General features: G+C 43.0%; 3 protein-coding genes across 3 annotated transcripts in view; 2 read left to right on the top strand and 1 right to left on the bottom strand.

The window, feature by feature from the left end:
• The window catches only part of LOC309550279 (uncharacterized protein), a gene marked incomplete at both ends in the record, with an annotated part of 314,622 nt that overhangs the window by 34,766 nt on the left and 252,050 nt on the right, over positions 1-27,806 (bottom strand).
• The window catches only part of LOC309549955 (gastrula zinc finger protein XlCGF66.1-like), a gene marked incomplete at its 3' end in the record, with an annotated part of 263,031 nt that overhangs the window by 136,136 nt on the left and 99,089 nt on the right, over positions 1-27,806 (top strand). The gene's annotated exons all lie outside the window — the stretch shown is intronic.
• Positions 7,829-10,244, top strand: LOC309549956 (uncharacterized protein; the record flags this gene model as incomplete). The annotated part of the gene is made up of 2 exons (XM_082250436.1): positions 7,829-7,835; positions 9,634-10,244. 2 exons carry the CDS (start codon positions 7,829-7,831, stop codon positions 10,242-10,244), a joined length of 618 nt encoding a protein of 205 aa, XP_082106562.1.

The following is a 27,806-nucleotide window of genomic DNA, read 5'->3' as shown; positions in this document are numbered from 1 at the left end:
GATTCTTTGGGCTTGCTAGCCATTTGACGAGCTGGTCAAGCATTTCTCTGTCTGTCAGATCTAAGTCTTGGGTACCGTTCAGGAAAGAGGACTTCCATGCCCAGTAGTTTTCTGGACGGTCATCGAATTTCATGAGACCAGCGCTCACGATCTCACGGCGCATCAGGAATCTTGCAACTTCTGTAGCTCTTGCTGCGTCTGGTGAATACTTCCTGGGTGTAAACTCAGGGTATGGCTGCGGCTGGTAAGGCTTATTAGATGCTTGACTAAGTCCATTTTGGTTAGGTTGCTGTTCTCGTCTGTTGTAAATCTTTCTGCTATAATCCAGGCTATATTCGCTTGAGGAGGGATTACATCAGCATCTGCTTGCACTCTTGGAGGGTTGGCAGATTGGTCTCTGAGCATGCGACCACTTGACTCCTCATGCTGAGGTTCTGATTCAGTCTTGCGGTGTGGCGTAGTATCAAAGTTGCTTGTTGCTGGTGGAGTCAATGATGGCCTAGGTATGTCATTGGACTGCTGGTCAGTGTACATGGTTGCTTGTGACTGTACGTACTCACGGGTGCGTTGGATTGCGCTGTGGGTTGACGTCTGGGTTTCTATGCCAGCGAACTGAGATTCGGCAGCCCTTGCAAGAACTTCTGCCTCTGCTAAGGCTGCTGCAGCGTTTTTCTGCTGTTTGAGTAAGTGTAAAGATGCTTGCACTTCTGCTTTTTTCCTAAGTGCCTCAGATTCACTTTCTGCTTTTTTTCTAAGTGCTTCAGATTCACTTTTTGCTTGCTCTCTCATCAATTCAGCTTCCTGTTCTGCATAAGAAGCCATTGCACAGGCTGCTTCTGCTTTTGCTCTTGCCTTGGTTGCTTTGACGCTAACTGATGACAGACTGGTGATGCTTGAATGTCTAGAACTAGTTATGCTTGAATGTCTAGAACTAGTGATGCTTGAATGTCTAGAACTAGTGCGTTTAGATCTTGCTGCACCGGCGCTAGCTGGAGTCAGATCTGCTTGACTGGATGTTTTCCGGACAGTGTTGTGCATCTAGACCTAGTTCTTGGCAAGCTGCATGTGTCTTCCTCTTTACAGGAGCATTGAGGGTTAACTGACAGAGTGTTGTTCTCTGTGTCCTGCTTCTCCATTTTGCTAGCAGCGTGGATGATAATGATGACTGAAACACACAGCCTTGTGAAATTAGTTTCACTTTCGTTTTGTTCCCACACAGCCTGGAGTCCTTTTACTGCTGTGGACGATTCAAAGCTGCTTAACTGCTTCTGATAACGTTTTAAAGCCTTTTTACTGTAATGTCTCGGCTGTGTGTTGCCTGAGGTACACAGCTTCACATCAAGTAATAACCAAAGGCAGCACAACAACCGTCTGTCATTCACCCTGAAGTAATGGCAGAGGCTATGCGATCCTGCTATGTAGGATCGTATGTCTCTGTGATTACTTCACTAGCCACGCCCCCTAACAGAATCACACCCCTAAGGACACACTTGACCCCTTGATCACCAATAAAGTTAACCCCTTTCCTGCCAGTGTCATTTTTACAGTAACGGTGCATATTTATAGCACTGATTACTGTAGTAATGTAACTGGTACCCCCAAATGTGTCAAAAATTTCAGTTAGGGGTCCGATCTGTCCGCCACAATGTCGCAGTCCCGCAAAAAAAAAAAAAAATCGCAGATCGCCGCCATTACTAGTTTAAAAAAAACAATAAAAATTACATAAATCTTTCCCGTAGTTAGCAAAACGCAATAACTTATGCGCAAACCAATCAAAATATGCCTATTGCGATTTTTTTTTTTTTTTTTTTTTTTTTTTACCAAAAATATGTAGCAGAAAACAAATTGGCCTAAAATGTTAAAAAATTTTGATTTTTACATTTTTTTTTTTTGAGAATTTCATATAAAAAAAATGTAAAAAATATTGTTATTTTTTCAAAATTGTCGCTCTTTTTTTGTTTATAGCGCAAAAAATAAAAATCGCACAGGTGATCAAATACCACCAAAAGAAAGCTCTGTTTGTGGGAAAAAAAGGACGTAAATTTCATTTGGGTACAGCAGTGCACGACCGCGCAATTGTCTGTTAAATTCATGCAGTGCCGAATCGCAAAATAGGGCCTGGTCTTTGAGCAGCCTAATCCTCCGGGGCTTAAGTGGTTAAGGGGAACCCCACGCCAAAATTTTAAAAAAAAAATGGCGTTGGGTCCCCCCCAAAATCCATACCAGACCCTTACCTAAACATGTGGCGTGGAAGGCCAGAAAATGGATGGGACGAGCGAGCAACCCCCCTCCTGATCCATACCAGGCTGCTTGCCCCCCAAAGCACCTTGTCCCCATGTTGATGGGGAGAAGGGCCTCTTCCCGACAATCCTGGACTGTGGTTGTGGGGGTCTGTGGGTGAGGGGCTTATCGGAATCTGGAAGCCCCCTTTTAACAATCGTACTCCTACCCATTCACCAAAAAAGTGTACAAAAAAAATAATCACATTTAGCACTGCCCCCTTGAGGACTGCCTAATTTCACACTTTTGGATCCCACTGGGTTACCATTAGCAACCTTAATACTCAGTCTCTCACTTTCCTTCTTGGCTCATTCAAAAATCAGTCCAGGGGTATGTAGTTGTTTTTATTTATAAATTAGGGGTGGGAGAAGGGAATAGTGGGATACTCCGAATTAACTATGAACAAGATTTGAGGACTTCTATCTCTTGGTACAGCCAGGCTGTTGATCCACCTTGCCATTGAGGTGAATTTAGCTTTAAGTCTCTTTTCCAGATGACATAATGAACTAAGTTTATCTTCAGGACACTCTCCTTAGTATCCTATTTCCTGACTGCTGAGACCTGTCCACTGACTATCCTACTCTTGGGGTGGCCCCCCTCTGGTCAGGCACCTTGATATAAGCCCCTGTACTCACGATACTGTTTTTATAGGGTCCCCAGTGTCTCCCCCTCAGTCAGCTCTCCTGGACCTCTGGGTTCAGCTCCTTTCATCTGGCCCTCAGGACGACCTCTTATGACCACCTGCCACTGCTAGAGGAGGAGGCAGCTGCCGCCCTCCCTCCAGGACTTTTCTCTCCAGCCAAAGACCCCGCAGCACATGTGCTCCTGGCTTTTATACAGTATCCCAGAATGCACTGAGACAGCATGTCTCTGCCAATCACAAGGACTGTATGAAAGCCTATGCATCCATTGGTCAGGTTTCCTCCCACTGCCCAATATGCCTCCCTATTGGACCAGTGTGAAACACTCTCTAGACAGAATGAATCGCATACTGAGCAGACCTCACTAACAGATCCTCCTCTCTGGTAGGCAGAGAGCAATATAGATTTGCCTGCAGCGCCTCTGATAGGCAGACAGAGCCAAAAACTATACTCTCTCACTAGCACCTACCTAGGAGGGTGCTACACACAAAAGACAGTTTCTGTATCATCCATTGACAGACGCAGCTCTTATGCTTCTTATACCATTGGGTTATGCTGCCCCCTACAGGAGTAGTACTAGTTAGGAAAAAACAGTTCACCACGCCTACGTGGGCTGTCCCTATAGGCAAAACCCCACACACCCTGCTTCAGCATACCAGTTTTGTTTCTGCCTAGTGAAGGAGTAGGACCTAGGTTTCCTGCTGGGACTTCGGTCTCAGTTTTTTATTCTTTTAAAGAATATTTTGTTTTATTTTCTTTACTCACTTCTGCTAGTTAGTGTTCAGGGGGATCCTCCTGGTGAACTACAAGCGATAGCCGGCTGAGGTTTCGCACTGGATAATCTAGATCCTTAAGGTCTCCCAGCCTGGCCTACGAGCAGGTTATAGTCCCGCACTAGGCTTCGCCACGGCAGAGCCCCATTTTTAGATAGGGACGAGCCTGCGAGTGGATGTCTCGCTGGGACACGATGACCTGGAATGCCCTGAGTCGCTGAGTAGGGAGGGGTCAGTCCAGAGCGGAGCCCACCCAGTCCATGGTATGGTGAGTAAATACAGCCCCCCCATATCCCTTATTGGTCTTGGGGGGGACGTGGACCCACTCCTGGGGATGATGGGACCTAATACTTCCTAAAAGATCCCCCTGGACTGTCAGGATACCTGGCCCTGTGTCCTGACCTCCTCCCCTGCCCCCTGCCCTTATTGTGGTTTTCACCTGGGAGGCGCTATTGCTACGTGGCCTGGCGTCCTGTGGGGGGGGGGGGGTAAAAATGGTACCTTTTCCTGCTGGGTCTTGTTGTAGATCCTCTGTGGCCTCCGATTTGGGGTCCCCTGACAGCATGGCACGCCGTGGGGGCTGCCATCTTTTGTGTGGGCATAGGAGAATTTCTCCCCATTGACTTGCATGGTGCAGCCATTTTCCCTGTGCTTCCCATAGACTTGCATTGGCAGCTATTTTTGTGTAGCTCTATGGAGCTATATAGGCAGCGTGACCTTTCACATTCTATTCAGGCTGTGACTTTCACCTTCACTTTCCTGCTGCACAGTTCGGCTCTGGAGGTTTTTCAGTGAGGTGGTAAAGTGCTGGGGTCTCTGTGGGCATATCCCTGCGCACTCTGCTATTTTCATATATTTAAGGGGGAATCTTAAGGGCAGCGGTTGGCCTTGGGCACTATTAAGGGCCAAGTGTCAGCAATGGCTCTTTACTTCCAACGTTGCTGCTAATGCCTTGATTCACACTTTTATTCAGAGGGTGCGTCATCCGACTCCTCCAAGGAGATCCCCATTGCCTCCGTGGGATCTCATTCTGGTTTTGTCTGTTCTTAAAAAGCCTCCTTTTGAGAACGTTAGGGAGATTTCTCTGCTATCTTTATCCCAGAAGGTTGCTTTTCTGGCGGCAATTACTTCTGCCTGCAGAGTGTCTGAAATAGCGGCGCTGTCCTGTCGTTCGCCTTATTTGGTGGTCCACAGAGATTAAGTGGTACTCCGACCTAATCCGTCTTTTCTCCCTAAGGCGGTGTCTGATTTCCATCCAAATGAAGACATTGTGTTGCCTTCACTCTGTCCTAAGCCTAAGCATCCCAAGGAAATTGCTTTGCACTCTCTGGATGTGGTTCGGGCGAACAGAGTTTACCTGCCGGTCACTGAGTCTTTTAGGATATCAGATGCTCTTTTTGTTCTTACTGAGGGATCTTGTAAAGGTTGTCCAGGCTTATTCTTTGAAGAGTCAAGTTCCTCCTTTCCCTGTGAAGGTGCATTCTGCTAGAGCACTGAGTGCCTTTTGGGCTTTTCACCATCAGGCCTCAGTAGTGCAAGTTTGTAAGGCGGCAACTTGGTCGTCTGTGCACACATTTACAAAATTCTACAAGGTTGATTTTTTTGGCATCTTTGGATGCATCCTTTGGCCGCAAGGTTTTGCAGGCTGCTGTTTAAAAGAGACTTGTTTGTTTCTTTCATGGGTGAGCTCGTGTTGTTCCTGGTTGAGCTTCATGTTACCCAGTTGGCTAAGTTTCGCCTTTGGAGTTTGCGTTAACTATTTGGTTTGCGTTCTTCCCACCCTTCATGCCTACACTGCTTTGGGACGTCCCAATGGTATAAGACGTATAAGAGCTGCGTCTGTCAATGGACGATAGAGAAAACTGGATTTATGTAAGAACTTACCATAAAATCATTTTCTCTGAAGTCCCTTGACAGACGCAGCACCCGTCCCTCTGATATGGGGATGGTTTGTGTCGTCTTCTCACTGCTTGCAACAAAACTGGTATGCTGTGTAACGCTCCTGCGTTTTTATTGTAAGCTGGATTTGCAGCTGCAGAATCTCCACTCAGTAGTCATGTAGAGATGTGTTGGAATACCAGATCCAACTCTCCAGACTCATCACTGTGGGCCTGTCTGCTTCAGCATACAGATATACACACACTCAATAAGATGTTCCTGGAGTGATAGGATGTATATGATAGTATGGTAGTGATGTGCTGAAGGGACAGGTGTGAGCAGTGACAGTAATGGTAAGCACTTGATAGTAATGTTCAGGAGAGTAGTAGATGGTAATAGGTAGAATGCAGATAGGTTAGTAATCATGTATGGTAACAGGTGGTAAGGACAGCAGATGACATAGACAGGATAGACTAACCCAGTGCAAGGATAGATGGTAGTAGACTCAAGAGCTAGCAATCTATGTAACAGTGCAGATGGTAGAATTAGTATGCATAGATAGTAACAGTCCTTAATGTGCAGAAGATGATAGTGTAAGTTAGTTATGGAGGATTCCCCTGTGGGGTACTTATCACTAGTAAGGTTTAGTAAGTAGAGGGGTCCAGTAGTGAGGGAGTGATCCGGTAGCGAGATACGGGATCAGTTGCGAGGTTCCGGTCTGTTCCAGGTAAAGGCAAATAGCTGGAGGTTCCGACAGCAAGACAAGGCTTGTGAGCATGTAGACACACATTGAACGAACAACGTGAGAGAGAATGCTGGCGATTGAAATAGCCGCTCAGCGGCGCTCAGCGATGACGTCATCCGTCTTAAAGGTGTATGCGTTCCACCTAACTAAAAAGGTGGGACGCAATGTTTGAAAAGGAAAATGGTAAATAAGGGTACCAAAGGTACCAGAATCTTACATGCTGGAGCAGGGTGTGTGGGGTTATGCCTATAGGGACAGCCCCCGTAGGCGTGGTGAACTGTTTTTTTCCTGCCTAGTACTACTCCTGTAGGAGGCAGCATAACCCAATGGTATAAGAAGCATAAGAGCTGCGTCTGTCAATTGACTTCAGGATTTTACGGTAAGTTCTTACGAAAATCCAGTTTTTTGACAAGTCCTTTACGTCAAATGTCAGAAGGGGCGGTGCCACTGAGTGATGTAACTGGGTGGCCCCACCCCTTGCCTATAAAAGAGCTGCCAAAGCTCAAGAGCGTCATGCAGCGGGGACGCCTCAGAAGAGGTGGAAGCGTCCTTAAATTTTTTTCAATTTTTCGGGTGCCGTCGTGATTGAAGATGGATTTACATCGGGGGACACTATTTTTTTTTTTTGAATAAAGGACTTTTCAAAAACTGTCTTTTGTGTTTATTATTTTGTACAATATTTTTCCTGAATCGGTAGGGGTACGATGTACTCGATACCCATTCACATAGGGAGGGGGGGTGGGATCTGGGGGCCCCCTAGTTAACGGGGTCTTTCAGATTCCGATAAGCCCCCCCCACCTGCAGACCCCCACAACCACAGCTCAGGGTTGTCAGGAAGAGGCCCTTGTCCCCATCAACATGGGGACAAGGTGCTTTGGGTGGCACCCCAAAGCACCCTCCCCATGTTGAGGGCAAGTGGCCTGGTAAGGTTCAGGAAGGGAGGCGCTCACTCGTCCCCCCCCCATCCTGGCCTGCCAGGCTGTCCACTGGGATAAGTGTCTGGTATGGATTAGGCTGCCCACTCGGATAAGTGTTTTGTTTTTTTTCATATTGGCGTGGAGTTTCCCTTAAAATCTGTACCAGACCCCAAGGGCCTGGTGTAGATTTTGGGAGGGACCCCATGCCATTTCTTTTTAATTCTGTCTTAGGGTTCCCATTAACCACGTAAATAGAGGACACTTTCACCCCCTTCCTGCCTAGACCAATTTTCAGCATTCAGTGCTCATTGGCGCCTATGGGAAATATTGATCAGCTTGGCATGGCACTGCTCCCCATCTTCAACATTGGCATCTATGGGAAATATTGGTCAGCTTGGCATGGCACTGCTCACGAACTATAAGTGACAGGGACCCAAAACTTGGGGAGCACTGAAAGGGGACCAAGGAATACAACATATCCATACATTTTAAACATGGTTTATAACCTGAACACTACACTGACCGCACTAAACTAACTCAACACACTATCCACTAACTACCTGCCTAACCTCTATTATCTCACTCTATACACAGATGCCATGTAAGCAGCAGCCTTCTATAGTGTGGGGCGTGGACTTAGCACCTGAGCCATGATTGGCTAAAGGCACCCTGCCTTTGGCCAATAAAGACTCTGACAGGACATTGTGCTGTGATTTTCCAAAGCATACAGGTCAGGTTCATGCTTTGGCCAATCACAAGCACTTAATGCACTGCAATCATGCACTTATCGGCGGGCGAACTTGTCACAGAGCGCCCCAGGTGTTAGTGGGTTCAGCGAACACACAAACACCTGGTGTTAAAGTCGAACTTATGTTCAACTCCGTCCAGCCTATCTCTAGTCCTGAACTTTACACTATATAATTTATATTGTACATTACATACTCCTGACCCGGCACTATATACTCTATGTTGTACATTACATACTCCTGACGCGGCACTATATACTCTATGTTGTACATTATATGCTCCTGACCCCGGCACTATATACTCTATGTTGTACATTACATACTCCTGACCCCTGCACTATATACTCTGTTGTACATTACATACTCCTGACCCCTGCACTATATACTCTATGTTGTACATAATTCTGATACTGTATAGACCTAACTTTTGTATCCTATATAACAAGTTGTACATTACAGAGGCTTTACTTCTTTTGCACCCATTTTCTATGAGCTGGACATTTTATATTTGATGATTTGATTGGAGCACAGACTTTTACATGTTGATAATAATGTGATAACATCCTCCAACTTTGGAACCTTAAACAGAAAGTGATATTTAGGGAGGAGTTAGTAACTCAATGATGGTGGTATTTAGGATCAGTCCAGTCTTCATCTTGGTTGGTCTTCCCCAATCCTCACTCTCTGACCTCCGCTGTTATTCATGACTAAATCATGGACTAAATAAGGAAGTGCAGGACTTCTTGTGTTGGAAAGATGGCAATGAGTGATAGAGGGGGAGGGGACACTCGTCCTATAATCCCCTAATCACTGTCACCCCTATAAAACACAGTTCTCGTTGTTTCCTCTCTCTCTCTCTGACTAGGTCCATGAATAAAGAAATGAACTGGTAAGAGATCAGAGGACCCGTTTACTAGTTACCTTGAGGGGCAAATTGTAAGATCCTCAGACAAAGCTGCTTGATGTGGGCGGAGTCCTGGTTTAGGGGAACCAATGTGCTGATGTCTAGTAATGATCTTTGTAATTTTATTTTAGTACATGGACGGGAGATGAGGAAAACCTCAGAGGATTGTCTCACTTTGTCTCCAGACTGTAAAGTAGAAGATGAGGACATCAAACAGTATAGTCCAGGAGAAAACATGGCTACCTCAAATGTCCATCCGGCACCACACAGTGTAGATGGACCATCGTATTCCTCTTATCCTGAGGAACCTCAGACTGTGAGGGACAGTGTCGGATCATCGTATTGCTCTTCTCCTGAGGAACCTCAGACTGTAAGGGACAGTGTCGGATCATCGTATTCCTCTTATCCTGAGGAACCTCAGACTATGAGGGACAGTGCCGGACCATCGTATTCCTCTTATCCTGAGGAACCTCAGACTGTGAGGGACAGTGCCGGACCATCATATTCCTCTTCTCCTGAGGAACCTCAGACTGTGAGGGACAGTGTCAGATCATCGTATTGCTCTTCTCCTGAGGAACCTCAGACTGTGAGGGACGGTGCCGGACCATCATATTCCTCTTATCCTGAGGAACCTCAGACTGTGAGGGACAGTGCCATCCTTCCAACAGATAAGAGGTTTTCCTGTACTGAGTGCGGGAAGTGTTTGCATTTTAAATGCAATCTTGCTGTACACAAAATATCTTGTACAGGGGAGAAGCCATATAACTGTCCTGAGTGTGGGAAATGTTTTTCAAAGAAGTCTAATCTTTCCAGACATCAGAGATCTCACACGGGGGAAAAGCCATATTCCTGTCCTGAGTGTGGGAAATGTTTTTCACAGAAGTCTCATCTTTGCAATCATCAAAGAACTCACACAGGGGAGAAGCTTTATTCTTGTCCTGAGTGTGGGAAATGCTTTTCAGATAAGTCCCATCTTCACACACATCAGCGACTGCACACGGGGCTGAAGCCATTTTCCTGTTCAGAGTGTGGGAAATGTTTTGCAGGGAAATCAAACCTTGTTAGACATCAGAGGTTTCATACGAGGGAGAAGCCATTTTCCTGTTCAGAGTGTGGCAAATGTTGTTCACAGAAGTCTGATCTTTCCAGACATCAGAGATCTCACACAGGGGAGAAGCCATATTCCTGTTCTGAGTGTGGGAAATGTTTTTCACAGACGTTTGAACTTTCCAGACATCAGAGATCTCACACAGGGGAGAAGCCATATTCCTGTCCTGAGTGCAGGAAATGTTTTTCAGACAAGTCCAATCTTTCCAGACATCAGAGATCACACAGGGCAGGAGCCACTTCCCTGTTCTGAGTATGGGAAATATTTTTCACAGAAGTCCAGTCTTGCCAGACATCAGAAGTCTTACATAGATACAAATACATATTCCAGTTCTGAGTCTGAGAAATGTTTTCCATCAAAAATAGACTTTGGTATTTATCAGCCAGACCATTGTTCTTGATATTTATGGATAGCCTACAGACGGGTATGCTACCGGCTGAATGGAAAAACTCCAACGTGGTACCATTATTTAAAAAAGGGCAGAGATATATCCTGGGGAACTATAGGCCGATTAGCCTAACATCAGTAGTCTGCAAGATTTTGGAGAGGATGTTAAGGGACCACATACAAGACTTAAGTAATAAAAACGGTATTAGTAGTAGTAATCAGCATGGATTCATGAAAATTAGTTCTTGCCAGACCAATCTAATAACCTTCTATGAAGAAGTGAGCTGCCATCTAGATAAAGGAAAGCCTGTGAACGTGGTTTGTCTGAACTTTGCAAAGGCATTTGACACAGTCCCCCACAAAAGCTTACTATACAAACTAAGGTACCATAGGGTGAGTACTTGGATAGAGAACTGGCTCCAGGGGAGAGTCCAGAGGGTGGTGATAAATGGGGAGTATTCGGATAGGGCGGGTCTGGAAAGTGAGATCCCCCCAGGGATTTGTCCTGGGACCAATCCTGTTTAATTTATTCATAAATGACCTAGAGGATGGGATAAACAGCACAATCTCTGTATTTGCGGATGATACTAAACTTAGCAGGCCAATATCTTCTATGCAGGACGTGGTAACCTTACAAGCAGACCTGAACAAAATAATGGGGTGGGCAACTACATGGCAGATGAGGTTTAATGTTGAAAAATGTAAGGTAATGCACTTGGGCATCAGAAACACGAACGCAAGCTACTCGCTAGGTGGTGATCCTCTGGGTGAACCTATGATGGAAAAGGACCTGGGGGTCCTAGTGGACAACAGGCTTGGCAATGGCATGCAAGCAAAGCCAACATAATACTGGCATGTATAAAAAAGGGGATTCACTCCAAAAATAAAGAGATTATTCTCCCACTCTACAAGACTCTGGTCCAGCCACATCTGGAGTATGCTGTCCAGTTCTGGGCACCGGTCCTCAGAAAGGATGTGCTGGAACTGGAGAGAGTCCAGAGAAGGGCAACAAAAATAATTAGGGGAATGGAGGACATCAGCTATGAGGAAAGACTACAAGCATTGAACTTATTCTCTCTGGAGAAGAGACGCTTGAGGGGGGATATGATATCAATGTACAATTACTGTACTGGTGACCATAGCATAGGGAACAAACTATTCAGAGAAAGGGAATACAATAAGACACGTGGGCACTCACTAAAACTAGAGGAAAAATGGTTTAACCTTAAACTGTGTAAGGGGTTCATTAATGTCAGAGCGGTAAGGATGTGGAATTCTCTTCCACAAGCAGAGGTATCAGCGGGGAGCATCGATAGTTTCAAAAAACTTTTAGATGGGCACCTTAAAGACCACAACATTCAGGGGTATACAATGTACGGTTAGCAGCAAACACACAGACAACACATCATAGGTTGAACTGGATGGACTGATGTCTTTTTTTCAACCTCACTACCTATGTAATCAGAGATGTCACACGGGGGAGAAGCTATATAACTGTCCTGAGTGTGGGAAATGCTTTTCACAGAAGTCCCATCTTCAGACACATCAGCAACTGCACACGGGGCTGAAGCTGTTTTCCTGTTCAGAGTGTGGGAAATGTTTTGTATGAAAATCATACCTCGTTACACATCAGAGGTTTCACATGGGCAAAAAGCCATATTCCTGTCCTGAGTGTGGGAAATGTTTTTCAGATAAGTTCAATCTTTACCAACATCAGAGATCTCACACAGCAGAGAAGCTGTTTTCCTGTCCCAAGTGAGGGAATTGTTCCTCACTGAAGTTCTGTCTTCCTGTACATCAGGGGTCCCACACAACCCTCGAGGTGTATTGAGTGTATTGAGTGCCTTGAGTGTGGGAAATGTCTTCTATATCAATGTTGATGGACATCACAGCTCTCAAGCACATCCTGATATACACCTCAGATATACTCCATGGCTGATCTTCATCATGTAAGAAACACTTCATAAGGAGATCAGAGATCACCAAAGACATGGATGATGTACTGTGTTGGCCATTGATAGCAGTAGAAAAATAAAAATGGAGTCTGTGACGGAACCGCTTGGCACCCCGACTAGGTGCTTCCTTCTGCCAAACCGTTCCGAGCAGACTGAGAGCTAATACCAGCCCCTTTTACCCCAAACATCGTACACAGACAAGATATGAGGTAAAATCCAAAGGAAGGACTGTTTATTGAAGCTCAGACACATACGTCATACCGTACAGGAGGACATCCTCTCCTGATCATATTACCCTAACAATACAAACTGTAAACAAGAATATAATTAACATAACTAAGGAACAGCCAACATAAACTGCGCTACTCCCCCTCTAGCAACTGATAACTTACAGTCATAACTTAACATGAGCTAATTAACTGGTCACTTAAACCAGCCTAGGTGGAGGGGACAATACTAGCAGACAGACTGAGACAATAGAACAATGGGAGAGATCTACTTAACATAAACACGTTATAGCAGGAGGCCCCAGTGGTTTCAGCTGATTACATAACCTCTACAGTCATTGCTGGTTTGAGGCATAGAGGCCACAAATATGGATATGGAACCTCCAGTTCCCAGAGTCAGTGTGTTTTGGGGAGACATAAACTTGAATCAGAAACAAGACCACTCCACGGATCCCCCAGGCATACACCTCCCAAAGAGTAGTGTTCCCTTAAATGCCAGGGCCCATAGTCACTGGGTAAGAGGCTCGCTCCCAGTCCTCTCCAAAAGCCTCTGTCCTGGTTAGGTCTGTCACAGAGTCATTACCTTTCATTAGCTGAGTACATTTTGTGGTGTGAGCTTTCAGAAACATTAAGGCCTCATGCACACGGGGCGTTAGAAAAAAAAGCTAGTTCTGACGCCGGGAAAAAGCAGCTGTAAAAACGTGCTTTCAGTAGCTTTTTCCATTGGCGTTTTTGCACGTTTGGCCACGTCGCTTTTAGCAGCATTTTTTCTGCCTTCATTAATGGTTTCTATGGGAGCCTATTGATTTGAATGGAGGGTGCATCGCAAGTCGGATCAGGATGATCCGACTTGCGGTGCGTCTTGCGGTCTGAGAATCTTGAGGGGGAACTCCACGCCAAAGTGAAAAAAAAAAAAAACGCTCCCCCCCGCAGGTTCCAAACCAGGTCCTTTGAGTCTGGTGTGGATTTAGAGGTGAGCCCCATGCCAGAAAAAAAACTGCGTGGGGTTCCAACCCAAATCCATACCAGACCTTTATCCGAGCATGCAGCCCGGGTAGGGCAGGAAGGGGGAGGGGATGAGCTAACGGCCCCACTCCCCCTGGACCATACCAGGCCACATGCCCTATACATGGGGGGTGTTGGTGCTTTGGGGCAGGGGAGCTCTGCACCTTCCACCCCAAAGCACCTTGCCCCCATGTTTATGAGGACAAGGGCCTCATCCCCACAACCCTGGCCGGTGGTTGTGGGGGTCTGCGGGCAGGGGGCTTCTCGGTATCTGGAAGCCCCCTTTAACAAGGGGGGGCCCCAAGATCCCGGACCCCCTCCCTATGTGAATGGGTATGGGGTACACCCATTCACCCAATAAATGGCAGTGTATGTAAATAACGACAGGAGACATTTTGGAAAGTTTATTAAAAATCTTCATCCGGTCTTCTCCGCTCTGCTCTTCTCCCTCCGCTCTTCTGCTCTTTTGCTGTCCGCTCTTCTTCTTTCTCTGGTCCTCCTCAGACAATGTCTCCGGTGATTATGCCAGTCTCCGGTCTCTGCAGCTTGTTATATAGCCATTGTGGACGTGGCCGCCCGGTGATGTCATCAGGTGACCCCGCCCCCTCATGTAACAGATGACATCATCTGTGACGTCATCTGAATGATCCGACTTGCGATGCACCTTCCATTCAAATAAATAGGCTCCCATAGGGAACCATTGATTTGAACATGAAAAAAATGTGGCCTAACACTGTACAAGCAATGTTGAGCAACGTTATTCAGCCTTTAGCAGCGTCAGGTGTTTTTGCAGCTGTAACGCTGGTCCTCAGAACACGCAGGCCGTGGGTTCTTCTAGCAGCTTAAAAACGCCTAAGGCCACTTACAGCTCAAAAACGTCTGTGTGTGCATGAGGCCATAGAATAACATGGAGGGGCGTTTTCAAGCTGCAAAAAAAAAAAAAAAAACACCTGACACTCCTAACAGCAGCTTTAAAAATGCCCTGTGTGCATGGGGCCTTAGAGGTCTATTTAAAAATACAAAAATAGTTAAATGAGTGTGACCAACATTTGCCCAGCTGTGACAAGTTTTGGCAAAATTTTATCTCATGTGATCGTTGGTTCCATCTAGTGGCCATAATGCTTTATTGCACTACTGTATTTTTACTGATGGAGGTATTTCAGGAAAAATACCATAATATGGCCACTAGATGTAGCTGGCGATCATAAGAAATCACTGTGTTAAATAAAATACAGACAGAATTTTTAACAGCTAAATGAATGTTTGTCATATTCGTCCAATGAATTTTCTGTAAAGCGGGGAAAAAAACAAGGGAGGTCAGTTAAAGCAGCGCAGATTACACACACTACACATTGTTAGGCACAAGTCAACCCTTTGATTGTCCCTAGATATTAACCCCTTCCCAGCCGGTGTTATTAGTACAGTGCTAGTGTATAGTATTATCACTGATCTCTGTATTGGTGTCACTGGTGATTTCAGTGTCAGTCCCCAGTCAGTGTCATTAGTACAGTGACAGTGTATAGTATTATCACTGATCTCTGTATTGGTGTCACTGGTGATGTCAGTGTCAGTTCCCAGTCAGTGTCATTAGTACAGTGACCGTGTATAGTATTATCACTGATCTCTGTATTGGTGTCACTGGTGATGTCAGTGTCAGTCCCCAGTCAGTGTCATTAGTACAGTGACCGTGTATAGTATTATCACTGATCTCTGTATTGGTGTCACTTGTGATATCAGTGTCAGTCCCCAGTCAGTGTCATTAGTACAGTGACCGTGTATAGTATTATCACTGATCTCTGTATTGGTGTCACTGGTGATATCAGTGTCAGTTAATGCTCCTCCCAGCCAACATCAGCAGATTGTTCGCCACACTATCACTGTCCCACTCTAAGTTGCTGATCACCACCATTACCAGTATAATGTCATAGCTGTGTAAATTCCACCATATACCATAGTTTGTGGACTCTATAACGTTTACTCAAACCAATTAATATACACTTATTGGGATTTATTTTTTACCAAAGACATGTAATGGAATACTTCTTAACTTAAACGTATTCAGAATTTTTTTTTATTATTTTTTTTTATTTATTGGATATATTTTATAATAGAAATATTGTTTTTTTTTTTTTTTTTTCAAAATGTCTGTTTATATAATAAAAAATAAAAAACCCAGTTGTGATCGAAGACCACAAAAAAGCTTTATTTGTGTGAAAAAAATGATATAAATGTAATTTTTCTACAGTGTTGCATGACCGCGCAATTACCAGTTAAAGTAGCGCAGTGCTGAATAGCAAAAAAAAAAATGCTCTGGTCATGAAGGGGGTAAAACCTTCCAGAGCTTAAGTGGTTAAACCAACCATTGGTAGTACAAGTGAGAAACAGCACAAAAATGGTGTAACCACCCTCGTGGGATGGTCAATGTGTCAAATAATTAAGTAATGAATCAAAAATTAAATGAATTGAACATAAGTACTCTAAAATATCCTCTGGTGATGTGATAAAAAATCCCAATAGGTGAACAATCAATTCCAATAAATAAATATATAAATATAAATGAATAAACCAATAGTCCAGAATATTAATAAAAATACAGTAAACCCCCCTCCATTGCGGGGGTTACGTTCCGGACCCAGCCGCGAAAAGTGAAATTCCGCGAAATAGAAAAACCCTATTAAAATGCATTGTAGGCATGTTTTTTTTACTGTCACTGTACGTGTAGAAGCATTTTAAGGTCTTTAAACACACTTTTAAAACAATAGAAACTCATTTAAACACATAAAAGATACTTAGAGACATAGCAAGAGCTATGGAAAACACAAAAATATTTCATTTTTAATGATTTATATAGTAAAATAACATTACAAAAAAAACCGCGAATTACCGGGACCGCAAAAACTGAACCGCGATGTAGCGGGGGATTACTGTAGTCCGTAAAAATGGTGTAGCAAGTAGCCAGTGAAAGTTCTATGAAGAAACAGCCAAATAAAGTGCTCAAGTGCTGGAAAACAAAACACATGCCACAGTGGTGCGATGCTATAGTGGATGATTCCTCTCCCCAAAAGTGATTCCACTTACCGGACAGCGTGGACCCCCAGACCTTATGGTGTAAGGGTCTCACAGGCAGGGTCCGGTATGTAATCCGGGCAAAGATCCTTTGAACCGGGATGGTAGCCAGTATGGATCCCCTAAGCTCTCTCAGCGGGTATTAAGCCATATATAAGGGAAGAAAGGAATTCCAATAGCGTGATACTGCAGCACTGGAAGCTCTCCCGTCCCCCCACTCTGTAGGTGACAGTCCTGACCCTCCGTGCTGCTCTCAGCTCTCTGCAAGACTCAGACAGGAAGTAGCACGAGACACACACACTGAATGAGTCTCGTGCTACTTCCTGTCTGAGTCTTGCAGGAAACACAAGCACACAAGTTTAAAACAGGCCGCCCTAGGCTGTCTCCTCAGTTGTACAAAGAGGAAAATAGAAAAAAGTGCGCTGATATTAAAATTGTGCTGCTACCAAGATCAAATGTGTGGAAATAAATGTTTGTGAAAAATAATTAGTGCGCTACAATGCGTGCGTGAATGAATCTGTAGCGTTGGGCTTTTGAATCTTGATGCACCTATATACATGTATGAATTTATAGCAGCAGCTTACCTTATTTAGTGTTCAGGAAATATTTTTTGGCGCCGGGTGAGCGGAGTTTTATTGAAGGATCGGTGAGCGCCTTACTTTGCTCCTATATACAAAGTGCGCTACAATGTGTTGAGAGTTCATATAAATATAAACATATAAAATGGTGATGAAGTGATGTAACGATTTGGTGACAGTTTCCCACCACCTGCAGTCGGTGTCATCGGGCTGTAGACTCAGCACATTTTTACTTTTTTTTTTTTTTTTTTGCAAATTTGGCATTGCACTTGGTGGACAATATATTTGAGTTTTGGACAATTTCTTTTGGATTTTTGTGGGTCACAGTGTTGAGCGAACATAATTTTTATCTTCACTCATCATTGTTATCACGTGGTGTATGCGCATTGCATTTGTTTATGTTTATATGTTTATATTTATATGAACTCTCAACACATTGTAGCGCACTAATTATTTTTCACAAACATTTATTTCCACACATTGGATCTTGGTAGCAGCACAATTTTAATATCAGCGCACTTTTTTCTATTTTCATTCTTACTATTTATTCGAAGTGCAGCAAGATATAATGGATATCTTTGAGTACCACAGCTCAAGGAAAATCGCAGTAGATGAAATTTTTTTTAAACTACAAACTCTGATTCTACTGATCTTATGGCACTTTTCCACTGCAAGTACCGGCTAGTACCGGCTCGGCTCTACTTGGCCCTGCTTGGCCCGGTTTGCTTTTCCACTGCGGTACCGCATGGTATAGTGTCGGAACGGTTCGGTACGGTACGGTATAGGTTTGCTTTTCCACTAAAGTAGTACTAAAGTTAAGTGGGTGGGATAACAACGGGGTGGGTGTGATTCTCTGACCAATCAGTGGCTAGTAGTGACTGCATGCAAAGGATTGTAGGATATGGTACCAGTTTGGTACCTGTTGGAACCACAATCGAGTAGGTACTGTTTTTTAAGAGCCATACCATACCGTACCGTTCAGTTCCATGCAGTGGAAAAGCAAACCTATACCGTACCATACCGAACCGTTCCGACCCTATACCATGCGGTACCGCAGTGGAAAAGCACAAAAGCGTGCCGAACCGGTACGGTTCCATGCAGTGGAAAAGCGCCATTAGAGGCATATTTATGAGATTGAAGAATGTTATGGTTGCAGAACTTCACGCAGCCTGGGATATTGTCTTTCTCGAGAAATATGTGCAAGAAAAAATGATCCCCAGGAGTTTAAGGTGGAACCTTAATCCAGATCAAGGGGACAAAGAACTATTAGAGTGGTTCCAATTCTTTAATGGGGCAGGAATGAGTCTCCTTAATTTCTAGAGAGAAAAAGGAAAAAAGTTATAAGACTCAATAAAGAAATCCTGGAGATTAAAGAAAAACTAGCACCGTGTATGCAGGAGGAGGCATACACAATATATATTCAGGAATTGAGAGAGATACTAGCAATAGAGGAGGAAGATCAAAAGAAAAAGAAGAGGAAAAAGTATTTCAGAGACTTGGAAGACTACAAATCAGCCAAAGTCTTCAAGTGGCAGTTACATTTGGAAGAAAATCAGGGACCCACTGCAGAAGTGCAAACAGAAATGGAGGAAGAAATTCCAGCAGCTACGTCACAAATAGGTTTTAGAGAACCCAAAGATGGACCCAGAAGAAATTCAGGGGTGCAAGAAAGGGTTCATAATCAAGGACCTTCTACATCAAAGGGTCCATCTAATAACACTGTCAAGTTTAAACCTTTAAAAGAACAGGGAGGTCCCCCTAAAAAAGGAAAAAACAGAACAGAAGAAAAACTGAAAATAACAGATTCATGGGGTTATGAACACCCAAGATCTAGGCGGGACAGTAGAGGATACTCTCTGGAGAGGAATCGTAGACGTTCGAGATCCAGATCTCCAAGAAGAGAAAGAGTAGATTACATGGGTAATTACCATGATTCACCCTACTCCCCTAGATATTCACAATATCACAACCAAAATAGATATGAAGCACTGGAATTTGATGAATCAGATAGAGAAGATCATCAGGTACAATCATTAAGAACACCAATTAGTGCTAAACCGAGGGGGTTTTTTAGGCCGAGGTACAGTCAAAGGCAAAAGAAAAAAACAACAAGGGGCTGCAGGGGAGGTTCAACCCGGAAAAAAGAAGAAGTAAAAACGCCCGGCATTTTCAACCTCAGCGGAATAACCCTTACAGAATCAGAAAAGCACACATTGAATAAAGGCTTGAAATATGCTCCTAGAAGACCCCTAAATAAATTTGAAACATTCATAGATGTGCACAAATTTATAAGGAAGATGAATGTTAAACGACATTTTTTGGCAAAAGCCAATGAAAGGAACTATGTATCCTATGAACAAAAGTCGTACATACCAACCAATCTAAGAAATGCTTCAACGTTTAATCCTGCACAGGCAAATAACAACAACGTCATAGTCTTCAGAGACGTTATATTAAAAGAGCTGGAAGAAAAAGAAATCCACCCAAAACCACAATGGGATCTTATGAAGGGAGTGAAGGCCATATGTGACAATAAGAATCTTGTTGTAAGACCAGCAGACAAGGGGGGAGGAATTGTGTTACTGAATAGAGATGATTATCTGACCGAAATGGAACATCTATTATCGGATCAGAACACATACCAAATACTTAAAAAAGACCCCACATCCAATTTCAAAGTGAAATTGAGAAGAGTTGTCAATGAAGGCTTCAAGGCAGGAATTCTGAATGAAAAAGAAAAAGAGTATTTGGTTCCATTGGCACCCAGAATTCTGACCATGTACTATCTCCCTAAAGTACATAAATATCAGAACAAACCTCCCGGGAGACCCATTATAAGTGGGATAGATTCAGTTACAGCTAGAATAGGGAAGTATGTAGATTTTTTTCTGCAACCGCTAGTTCAGGAAACTCCTGCATTTTTGAAGGATACCACCCAAAGCATTAGGGAGATGACACAACTAGAGGTGGAAGGGAACATCCTTTTAGTGACAGCCGACGTTACTTCCCTATATACAGTGATCCCGCATCACTTAGGATATGAAGCCTTGAGCACATTTTTGGATCAGGATTACAATATCCCGCTAAAACAGAAGAAATTCATTTTGGAGCTCCTGACTTTTGGTATGGAACATAATTATTTTTTCTTTGGAAACACCTTTTATCTTCAGAAAACTGGAGTTGCAATGGGAGCCAAGTTCGCTCCGAGCTTGGCGAATCTGTTTATGGCCCTGTGGGAGGATAATAACATTTTCTCCAACAGAGCCAAAGAACTAATTCTATGGCGTCGCTATATAGACGACGCCTTGTTCATTTGGAAAGGGAATGAAGAATCCTTACATCATTTTATAAACAACCTTAATTGCAACGACTGGGGGATCAGATTCACCTATCAGTTCAGCAATTCTTCCATTAACTACCTAGACTTGGTCATAAGCAGAAGAGGCTTGGGATTCATAACAAAGACCCACTTTAAGCCAACAGATAAAAATGGATTCATATCAACAGATAGTTGTCATCATCCATCTTGGCTTAAAGCAGTGCCCAAAAGCCAGTTTCAAAGAATTAGAAGAAACTGCACTGAGGATGCTGACTTTCAAACACAAGCCCAAATATTAAAAGGTAGATTCATAGAGAAAGGATATGATTCGACAAGTTTGGATGATGAAATCAAGCTTGTCGGTAAATGTAAACAAGCTGAACTTATTACACCGAAGGAGATCGGCGCATCCAATCTGAAGAAGAAAGAAATGGGATATGAATATGCTTTCATTACCAAAGTTTCCAGCCACTACAAATGGTTGAATCACCTTTTTAAAAAACATTGGGGAATACTGCAGGGTGACAAAATTTTGGGATCAAGTCTACCTGGACAACCAAAGATGATATTCCGTAAGTCCAATAACCTGAGAGACATGATCGCAAAAAACCCCGTAGAAAAACCCATACAACCCAACATGTTTCCTAACATGAAAGGATTTTTTCCTTGCAAAAATTGCAGGATTTGCAAAGAAGCAAAAACGGTCAGAACCAATAAATTCAAATCCACAACTACAGAAAAGGAGTACCCAATAAAAGATTTTATTTCCTGTCATACAAAGGGGGTAATCTATTTATTTACATGTAGTTGTGGGAAGCAATATATTGGCAGAACCATCAGGACTGCCAGTATTCGAATTGGTGAACATTTGACTAACATATATAAAGGTTTTCCAGGACACAGCGTATCTAAGCATTATGCATCCTGCCATAACAAAGATCCACGAGATATGACCATTACAGTGATGGAAAAATACAATCCCCACTGGCGTGGAAGTAACCTAAAAAGGTCCATTTCCAGAAGAGAAGTCTACTGGATTTATGAAATGAAATGCTTTAGACCTCTAGGTCATAATGTTGAGTGGGATATAAACTCATATATTAACAACAGTTGAGTAGATATACACAATCTTTTTCCTCTTCCTCTCTATCACAAATCTACTCTCAATATCTTGACTTATATATTTATATGATGGGGTTGGGGGGAGATCAGTGTCCCCAGTGGAAGTATCATGCATTTCCCTACCCATCAGCACCTCCTAATCAGGTGCGTTGATGGGGGTTGGGTTGTTTAACCTTTTAATGCATGACCTTCAAAATGGGATATCATGGTCTCTCTGTATCAACCTCCTCATGTTTATTGTTTTTATATCATTTTAATAAAGTTTTAATATTTTAATATATTTATAATGTAAATGTATTCGATTTTAATATGTTATTTAAATCCTTAGATTTTAAAAGGGGATCACTTATTTTAAATGCTATCCCTGCATATTGGTCACATTTCAAATCCTGTGGAAAACCATGACAGGGTTAAGTTTTGGATGTGTAAGGTAATTTTGCTTCCGGTGCAAAGGTCGCATGAGAGATGTGGATAAAACATGCTAAACAGCTTAGAATAAGAAGAGTACTAAGATTTACATATAGGTCCACAAAATATATAGAAGTAAGAGATTCTCTATGAGGAATTATTCTAATTCATTGCGGCCACAATCCACGGTATACTTCCTGTTTGTAATGCGAATGACACCGGAAGTAAACTTGCATTCACATGTAAAAGGGCATGAGTGATGGCGCTGACTTCCCTCCTGTCTCCGTGGAAGCCTATTGAGGAGAAACGCCGCGTCAGAAGTAGGAGGAGTCACGCCGCCACTCTACACACTTGTGTGCTGCAGACAATCCGCGGTATCGATCGTTACAGGCATCATTAACAACAGATTTTTGTAAGTGTATTTCCATTTTAATAAATTTTATTCTGGGGATAATGCACTATCTGTGGCCTTCCTTGCTTTTCTTTCACATGGGGAAATGCTGTGGATGGTAAATCGATGACAAGTGCCAGGAGAAACTTCCCATCATTCCAGTTCAGGAAGACAAGGGTCATTGTGTTATGCTCTTCAACTCTTTACATCTGGTAAGGAGCCGTCTGAAATTTTGGTGAAGGGATATTGATTCACCTTAAGCTGTTTGGAGGTGTCATCAGAAGTTTCTGGGTAGCGATCACTTATATATGCCCTTTATAATCTTTATCTGGTAAGAAGCACATTTAGCAGGTGGTGGGAAACTGTCACCAATTTGTTACATCACTTCATCACCAGTTCATCTTTCGTTTTCACATCATCACCTGTTGGAGACTGAGTTTGTGCAGCAGAAACATTGAACAGTCGGTGTCATCGGGCTGTAGACTCAGCACATTTTTACTTTTTTTTTTTTTGCAAATTTGGCATTGCACTTGGTGGACAATATATTTGAGTTTTGGACAATTTCTTTTGGATTTTTGTGGGTCACAGTGTTGAGCGAACATAATTTTTATCTTCACTCATCATTGTTATCACGTGGTGTATGCACATTGCATTTGTTTATGTTTATATGTTTATATTTATATGAACTCTCAACACATTGTAGCGCACTAATTATTTTTCACAAGTTGTACAAAGATTGCCTTGTCTTCAAACACGAACGTGCTGATATATGGACTTAGTATCTTACATCAATAAGGGTGGGGGTCTACCGTCTTGGAGGATTCCTGGAAAAGGAGTTATCAGGTAATAACTCTAGCTTTCCCCAGTCATCCTCCAGGATGGTCACATGAGACCCCAAAGATTCATACCTAGGGTGGGACTACTGCCTGCAGGACCTTTCGACCAAAGGTTAGATCTTGGGCGGAAAACAAGTCGATCCTGTAGTGTTTCGCAAAAGTGGAATCACTGGACCAGATAGCTGCCCGGCAGTTTTGCTCAATCGAAGCCCCAGCTCTCTCTGCCCAAGATGTGGCTATGGAGCATGTGAATGTGCCTTCATATTTGATGGGCTGGCTTGCTCTTGACTGTCGTAAGCTGATTTTATTGCATTTTTAATCCATCTGGCGAAGGAGTTTTTAGAAGCTGGTTTCCCTCTATGGATCCCTCCAAACAACACAAATAGATTCAGGAATTTTCTAAATTGTTTGGTGGCTTCCAGGTCAGGGCACACCTTCTCACATCCAGGGTTGTGTTGCCTCCCCTTGGTTAGCTGGATTTTGGCAAAAGGATGGTAACATGACTTCCTGAAATCGATGAAAATCTGAAGAGACTTTGGGAAGAAACAGTGGGTTCGTCTTGAGTACTATTTTGTCTGGAAAGACGGAGAGAAACGGCTCCTATATGGAGAGGGCTTGGAGTTCACAAACCCGTCTGACTGACGTAATCGCCACCAGAAAGGCCGTCTTAAGCGTCAGGTTTTTTTAAAGAAGCTCCCGAGATTGGCTCGAAAGGGGCTTGGGTGATGATCCTAGAAATGTAGTTCAATTCTCCTGCGCTCAAGTGCAATAATGGGAAGAAAGAGGAAAGTTTCCAACATATTTGGATAGGTATGACTGAAGGTCTTGCTGCCACCTCAAGAGTATCCGATACAGACTGGAGAAAGAAAACAAAAAGAGGGGCCAACCTAGTGCATTACCACTAAAAACATTTATTAAAATAGTAAAAAGCATAAAATATACTTACAAAAATGGTGTGAAAATACACACATATCGACAAATCAATAAAACAAGGTCTCCAAGGTAGCCCAGCATTGTGTGATGCTGGATGGCATGCAACGAACCGCATGGAGCTGCTGTGGCTAGGCTGACGTGTTTCGAGGGCAGACCCCCTTCCTCAGAGCCCAGAAGCTCTGAGCAAGGGGGTCTATACGTGTGTATTAGAAAGTGGTTGGTTCCTCAAGCCAAAGAATGGTGGGATTGTGTAGGTAAGGTTTTAAATAAAATACAATTTATTGAAAAAATAAATGAAAAAGATGACAATATATACAGAAAAAAGCAATTTGTAACATAGGTATTATTAATCAACAATATAGACTATGCCATATGTTGGATATTACTTATGAGCAGGTGTGGTGATTCCCGATGTAGAAACATTGGGTTCTGATGCGTTTCAGCATACATTCAAACAATTGCCTTTTTCAAGGTAAAATCACCAAACTCTATAAACGTGAAAAAGTGAAAAAATGCATAAATTAGTGACATTGAATGTCTAAATAAGATGGATGAGAACAACTACAATTTGTACAACACAAGCTCATACAGCGCAAACCAAGTAACCTTCTTAGACACAAGCATTGAAAATGATCTGCAAGGTAAACTGCATACCAAACTATACAGGAAAGAAACAGTGGGTAACACCATCCTACATGCTGAGAGTTTTCATCCAACATCATTAAAACAATCAATTCCCTACAGTCAATTCCTGCACATCAAACGCAACAGCCCTAGATATGAGGACCTCCAAAAAGAATCTGATGTTCTGACAGTAGGCCTACTCCAAAGAGGCTACACAAAATCCGGTCTAAAGCGAGCTTTCAATCGCGTCAGAACCTTGGACCGCCAAGACTTACTCTTTAAAAAACCTCCCAAAAAACACATGATGAGACCAAAGAAACAACCAGGGTCATCCTAAGATTCACTAATCAACACCACCAAGTGAAAAGGATTCTGGAAAAAAATTGGTCCATCCTTACTCAAGATGACCTCATCAAAGACCTTATACCCGAGAGACCGGCCATCACTTTTAGAAAAGCTGGCTCCATGCATAACTCCCTGGTGCATAGTGAATTTAACGAATGCCAGAGCAAAGATCTTTGCAAAGACAAAGGCACCTTTCCAAGCGGGAACTGCCTGCAGTGCCAGCTAATATGTAAATGCACGACGAAGAAGCTACCCAATGGGGAAATTTTCAAACCCATGCATTTCGCTAATTGCAAGACAAAAGGAGTCGTATACCTTATGGAATGCCAATGTGGAGCCTTTTACGTGGGCAAAACACGTCAGAAATTTGGCAATAGAGTCAACAAGCACATGCAAAGCATGACTATAGTGAATTTCCATCTCCCCCTGGGACGTCATGTCACAAATAGGGATGATCGAACGGTTTGGGTTGACCATCGGTTTGACCCGAACATTGACTGTTCGAAATTCGGCCGAATTCCGAACTTTTTGCTGAAAACTTTCGGAATTCGGCAACCAGAACCGACCAAAATGCAATGGGACAGGAAATGGGCTTTAAAAGCCCGTGATTGGACCAGAACTATCAGTAAAAGCCAATTGAGGGGGCAGGAGAATGCTAGGAATGTGATTGGAGTGACTAGGGAGTCCAGAGGCCAATCATTAGTGAATACGCCCCCCAGTATATAAGATAGCCCGCCAAATTCCTAGTATTGTAATACAGGGACATGGAAGAGAGTGGAAGCAGTTCTGTTACTTCTGCTACAAAGTGTCATTTAGCAATTATTAGTGTGAGGAAAGGGATATCTAGTGTAGTTAGGGTACTATTTTCCACTATAGTTAGATTTAATAATCTAGTTTCTGTAGGGAAAGTGTTAAGTGTAAGGGGACTGTAGTGTAGTGTAGGGTTAACTGACTCTGACTGCTATGGAAGGGTGACAAAACCCTTCCATGTCAGGGTGACCGCTATAGAGAAAAGATTGTTTCTCTTAGGTCACTTATAGAAACGAGATATGGCTTCTCGCCTGTCAGCCTGCTTTTTGCTGCAGGCGTTTATAGGGCTTTTTTGAGGACATGTTTGGAGTCAGGCATGACATCTGAACTTCTGTATAGGGCTGTATATACACACACTCATGTATGTATATATACATATACACATATAGGTGTGAAAATAGCAGAACACTATGCTTGCGCTAATGAAATAATTAACACCCATATGGCTCAGCTCCTATAACACCTATATATGTGTAAAAAAACATATAAGTGTGTGTATATATACCCCTATACAGAAGTTCAGATGTTTTGCCTGCCTCCAAAGACCCCCAAAAAATGCCCAAAAAAACTACTGCGCTAAAAAAAAAAAAAAAACGCCCAGGTGTGTTATTGCAGGCTTTTTTTTTGGGCATTTTTTTGGGGTCTTTGGAGGCAGGCAAAACATCTGAACTTCTGTATAGGGGTATATATACACACACACTTATATGTTTTTTTTACACTTACACATATATAGGTGTTATAGGAGAGAAGCCATATTAATTATTTCATTAGAGCAAGTATAGTGTTCTGCTACTTTCACACCGATATATGTGTATGTGTATATATACATATAAGTGTGTGTGTATATATACCCCTACACAGAAGTTCTGATGTTATGCCTGCCTCCAATAACCCTCAAAAAATACCCCAAAAAACGTTTGCTACAAAACCGGCAAGGTGTGAAAATAGCGGAGCCATATCCCTGTTCTATATTAATTCAAATAAAAAATATTTTTTTCTGGTTCTGGACAAGTTACAGAGCTGAAACTTCACATGTACACTTTTTAGACCCCCCCCCCCCAGACACTAAATCCAAAGAAATCTTTTTTTTTTTTTTTAATTTTTTCAATAATTGTCTCTCTCTCAAAAATGACAATTTTTAGGAACTTATGTTTGTGTGATTAATAGTCCCTGGGGCATGCCCCAGAACCCTAGGCACTTTTTAGGAGCATTTATTGGGTTTTAGGGCTTCAAAATGGTGTTTTATGATTCCAGAAGTTCGGGTCCCATTGATTTCAATGGGGTTCTGAAATCCGAACCGAACTTTCGGGAAATTCGGGTGTTCTGGTTGAACCAAACTTTTCAAAAGTTCGATCATCCCTAGTCACAAATACACACCACCACAAAATGCCAAAAGTGACCTTTATGGCCCTTGACAGAATCCACATCCCCACACGTGGGGGTGATTGGAATAAAACCTTGTTGCAGCGGGAAATGCGCTGGATCAAACGCCTCCAAGCGACCACCCCCCCAGGTCTAATTGACTGTGAGAGCTACCGTCCCTTCCTGGAGGGCTTCTCCTCTGGGAAAATGGATTAAAGCTCTGAGAAATTGTGGGTTCTCCCACATCTCAACACTTGACAACCACAGGGAAGGACCCCTCCAGCCCTGCTCCATCCCATTCTTATCAACACCTACAACCTCCCCCCTAAATTGTGTAGATCTTTGTCTTGACATCAGGAGTCTCTACGCCATTATTTAATTTTGTACTGTTATATCTACATGATTTATACTCCAGTTTATTTATTTTATATATTAAGCAAATGTGA

The sequence above is a fragment of the Pelophylax lessonae genome, assembly GCF_965119305.1.
Source record: "Pelophylax lessonae genome assembly, chromosome: 3".
In the NCBI taxonomy this organism is placed as follows: domain Eukaryota; kingdom Metazoa; phylum Chordata; class Amphibia; order Anura; family Ranidae; genus Pelophylax; species Pelophylax lessonae.
Note: the sequence above shows the minus strand (reverse complement) of the source record. Positions and strands in the feature narration are given on the sequence as shown.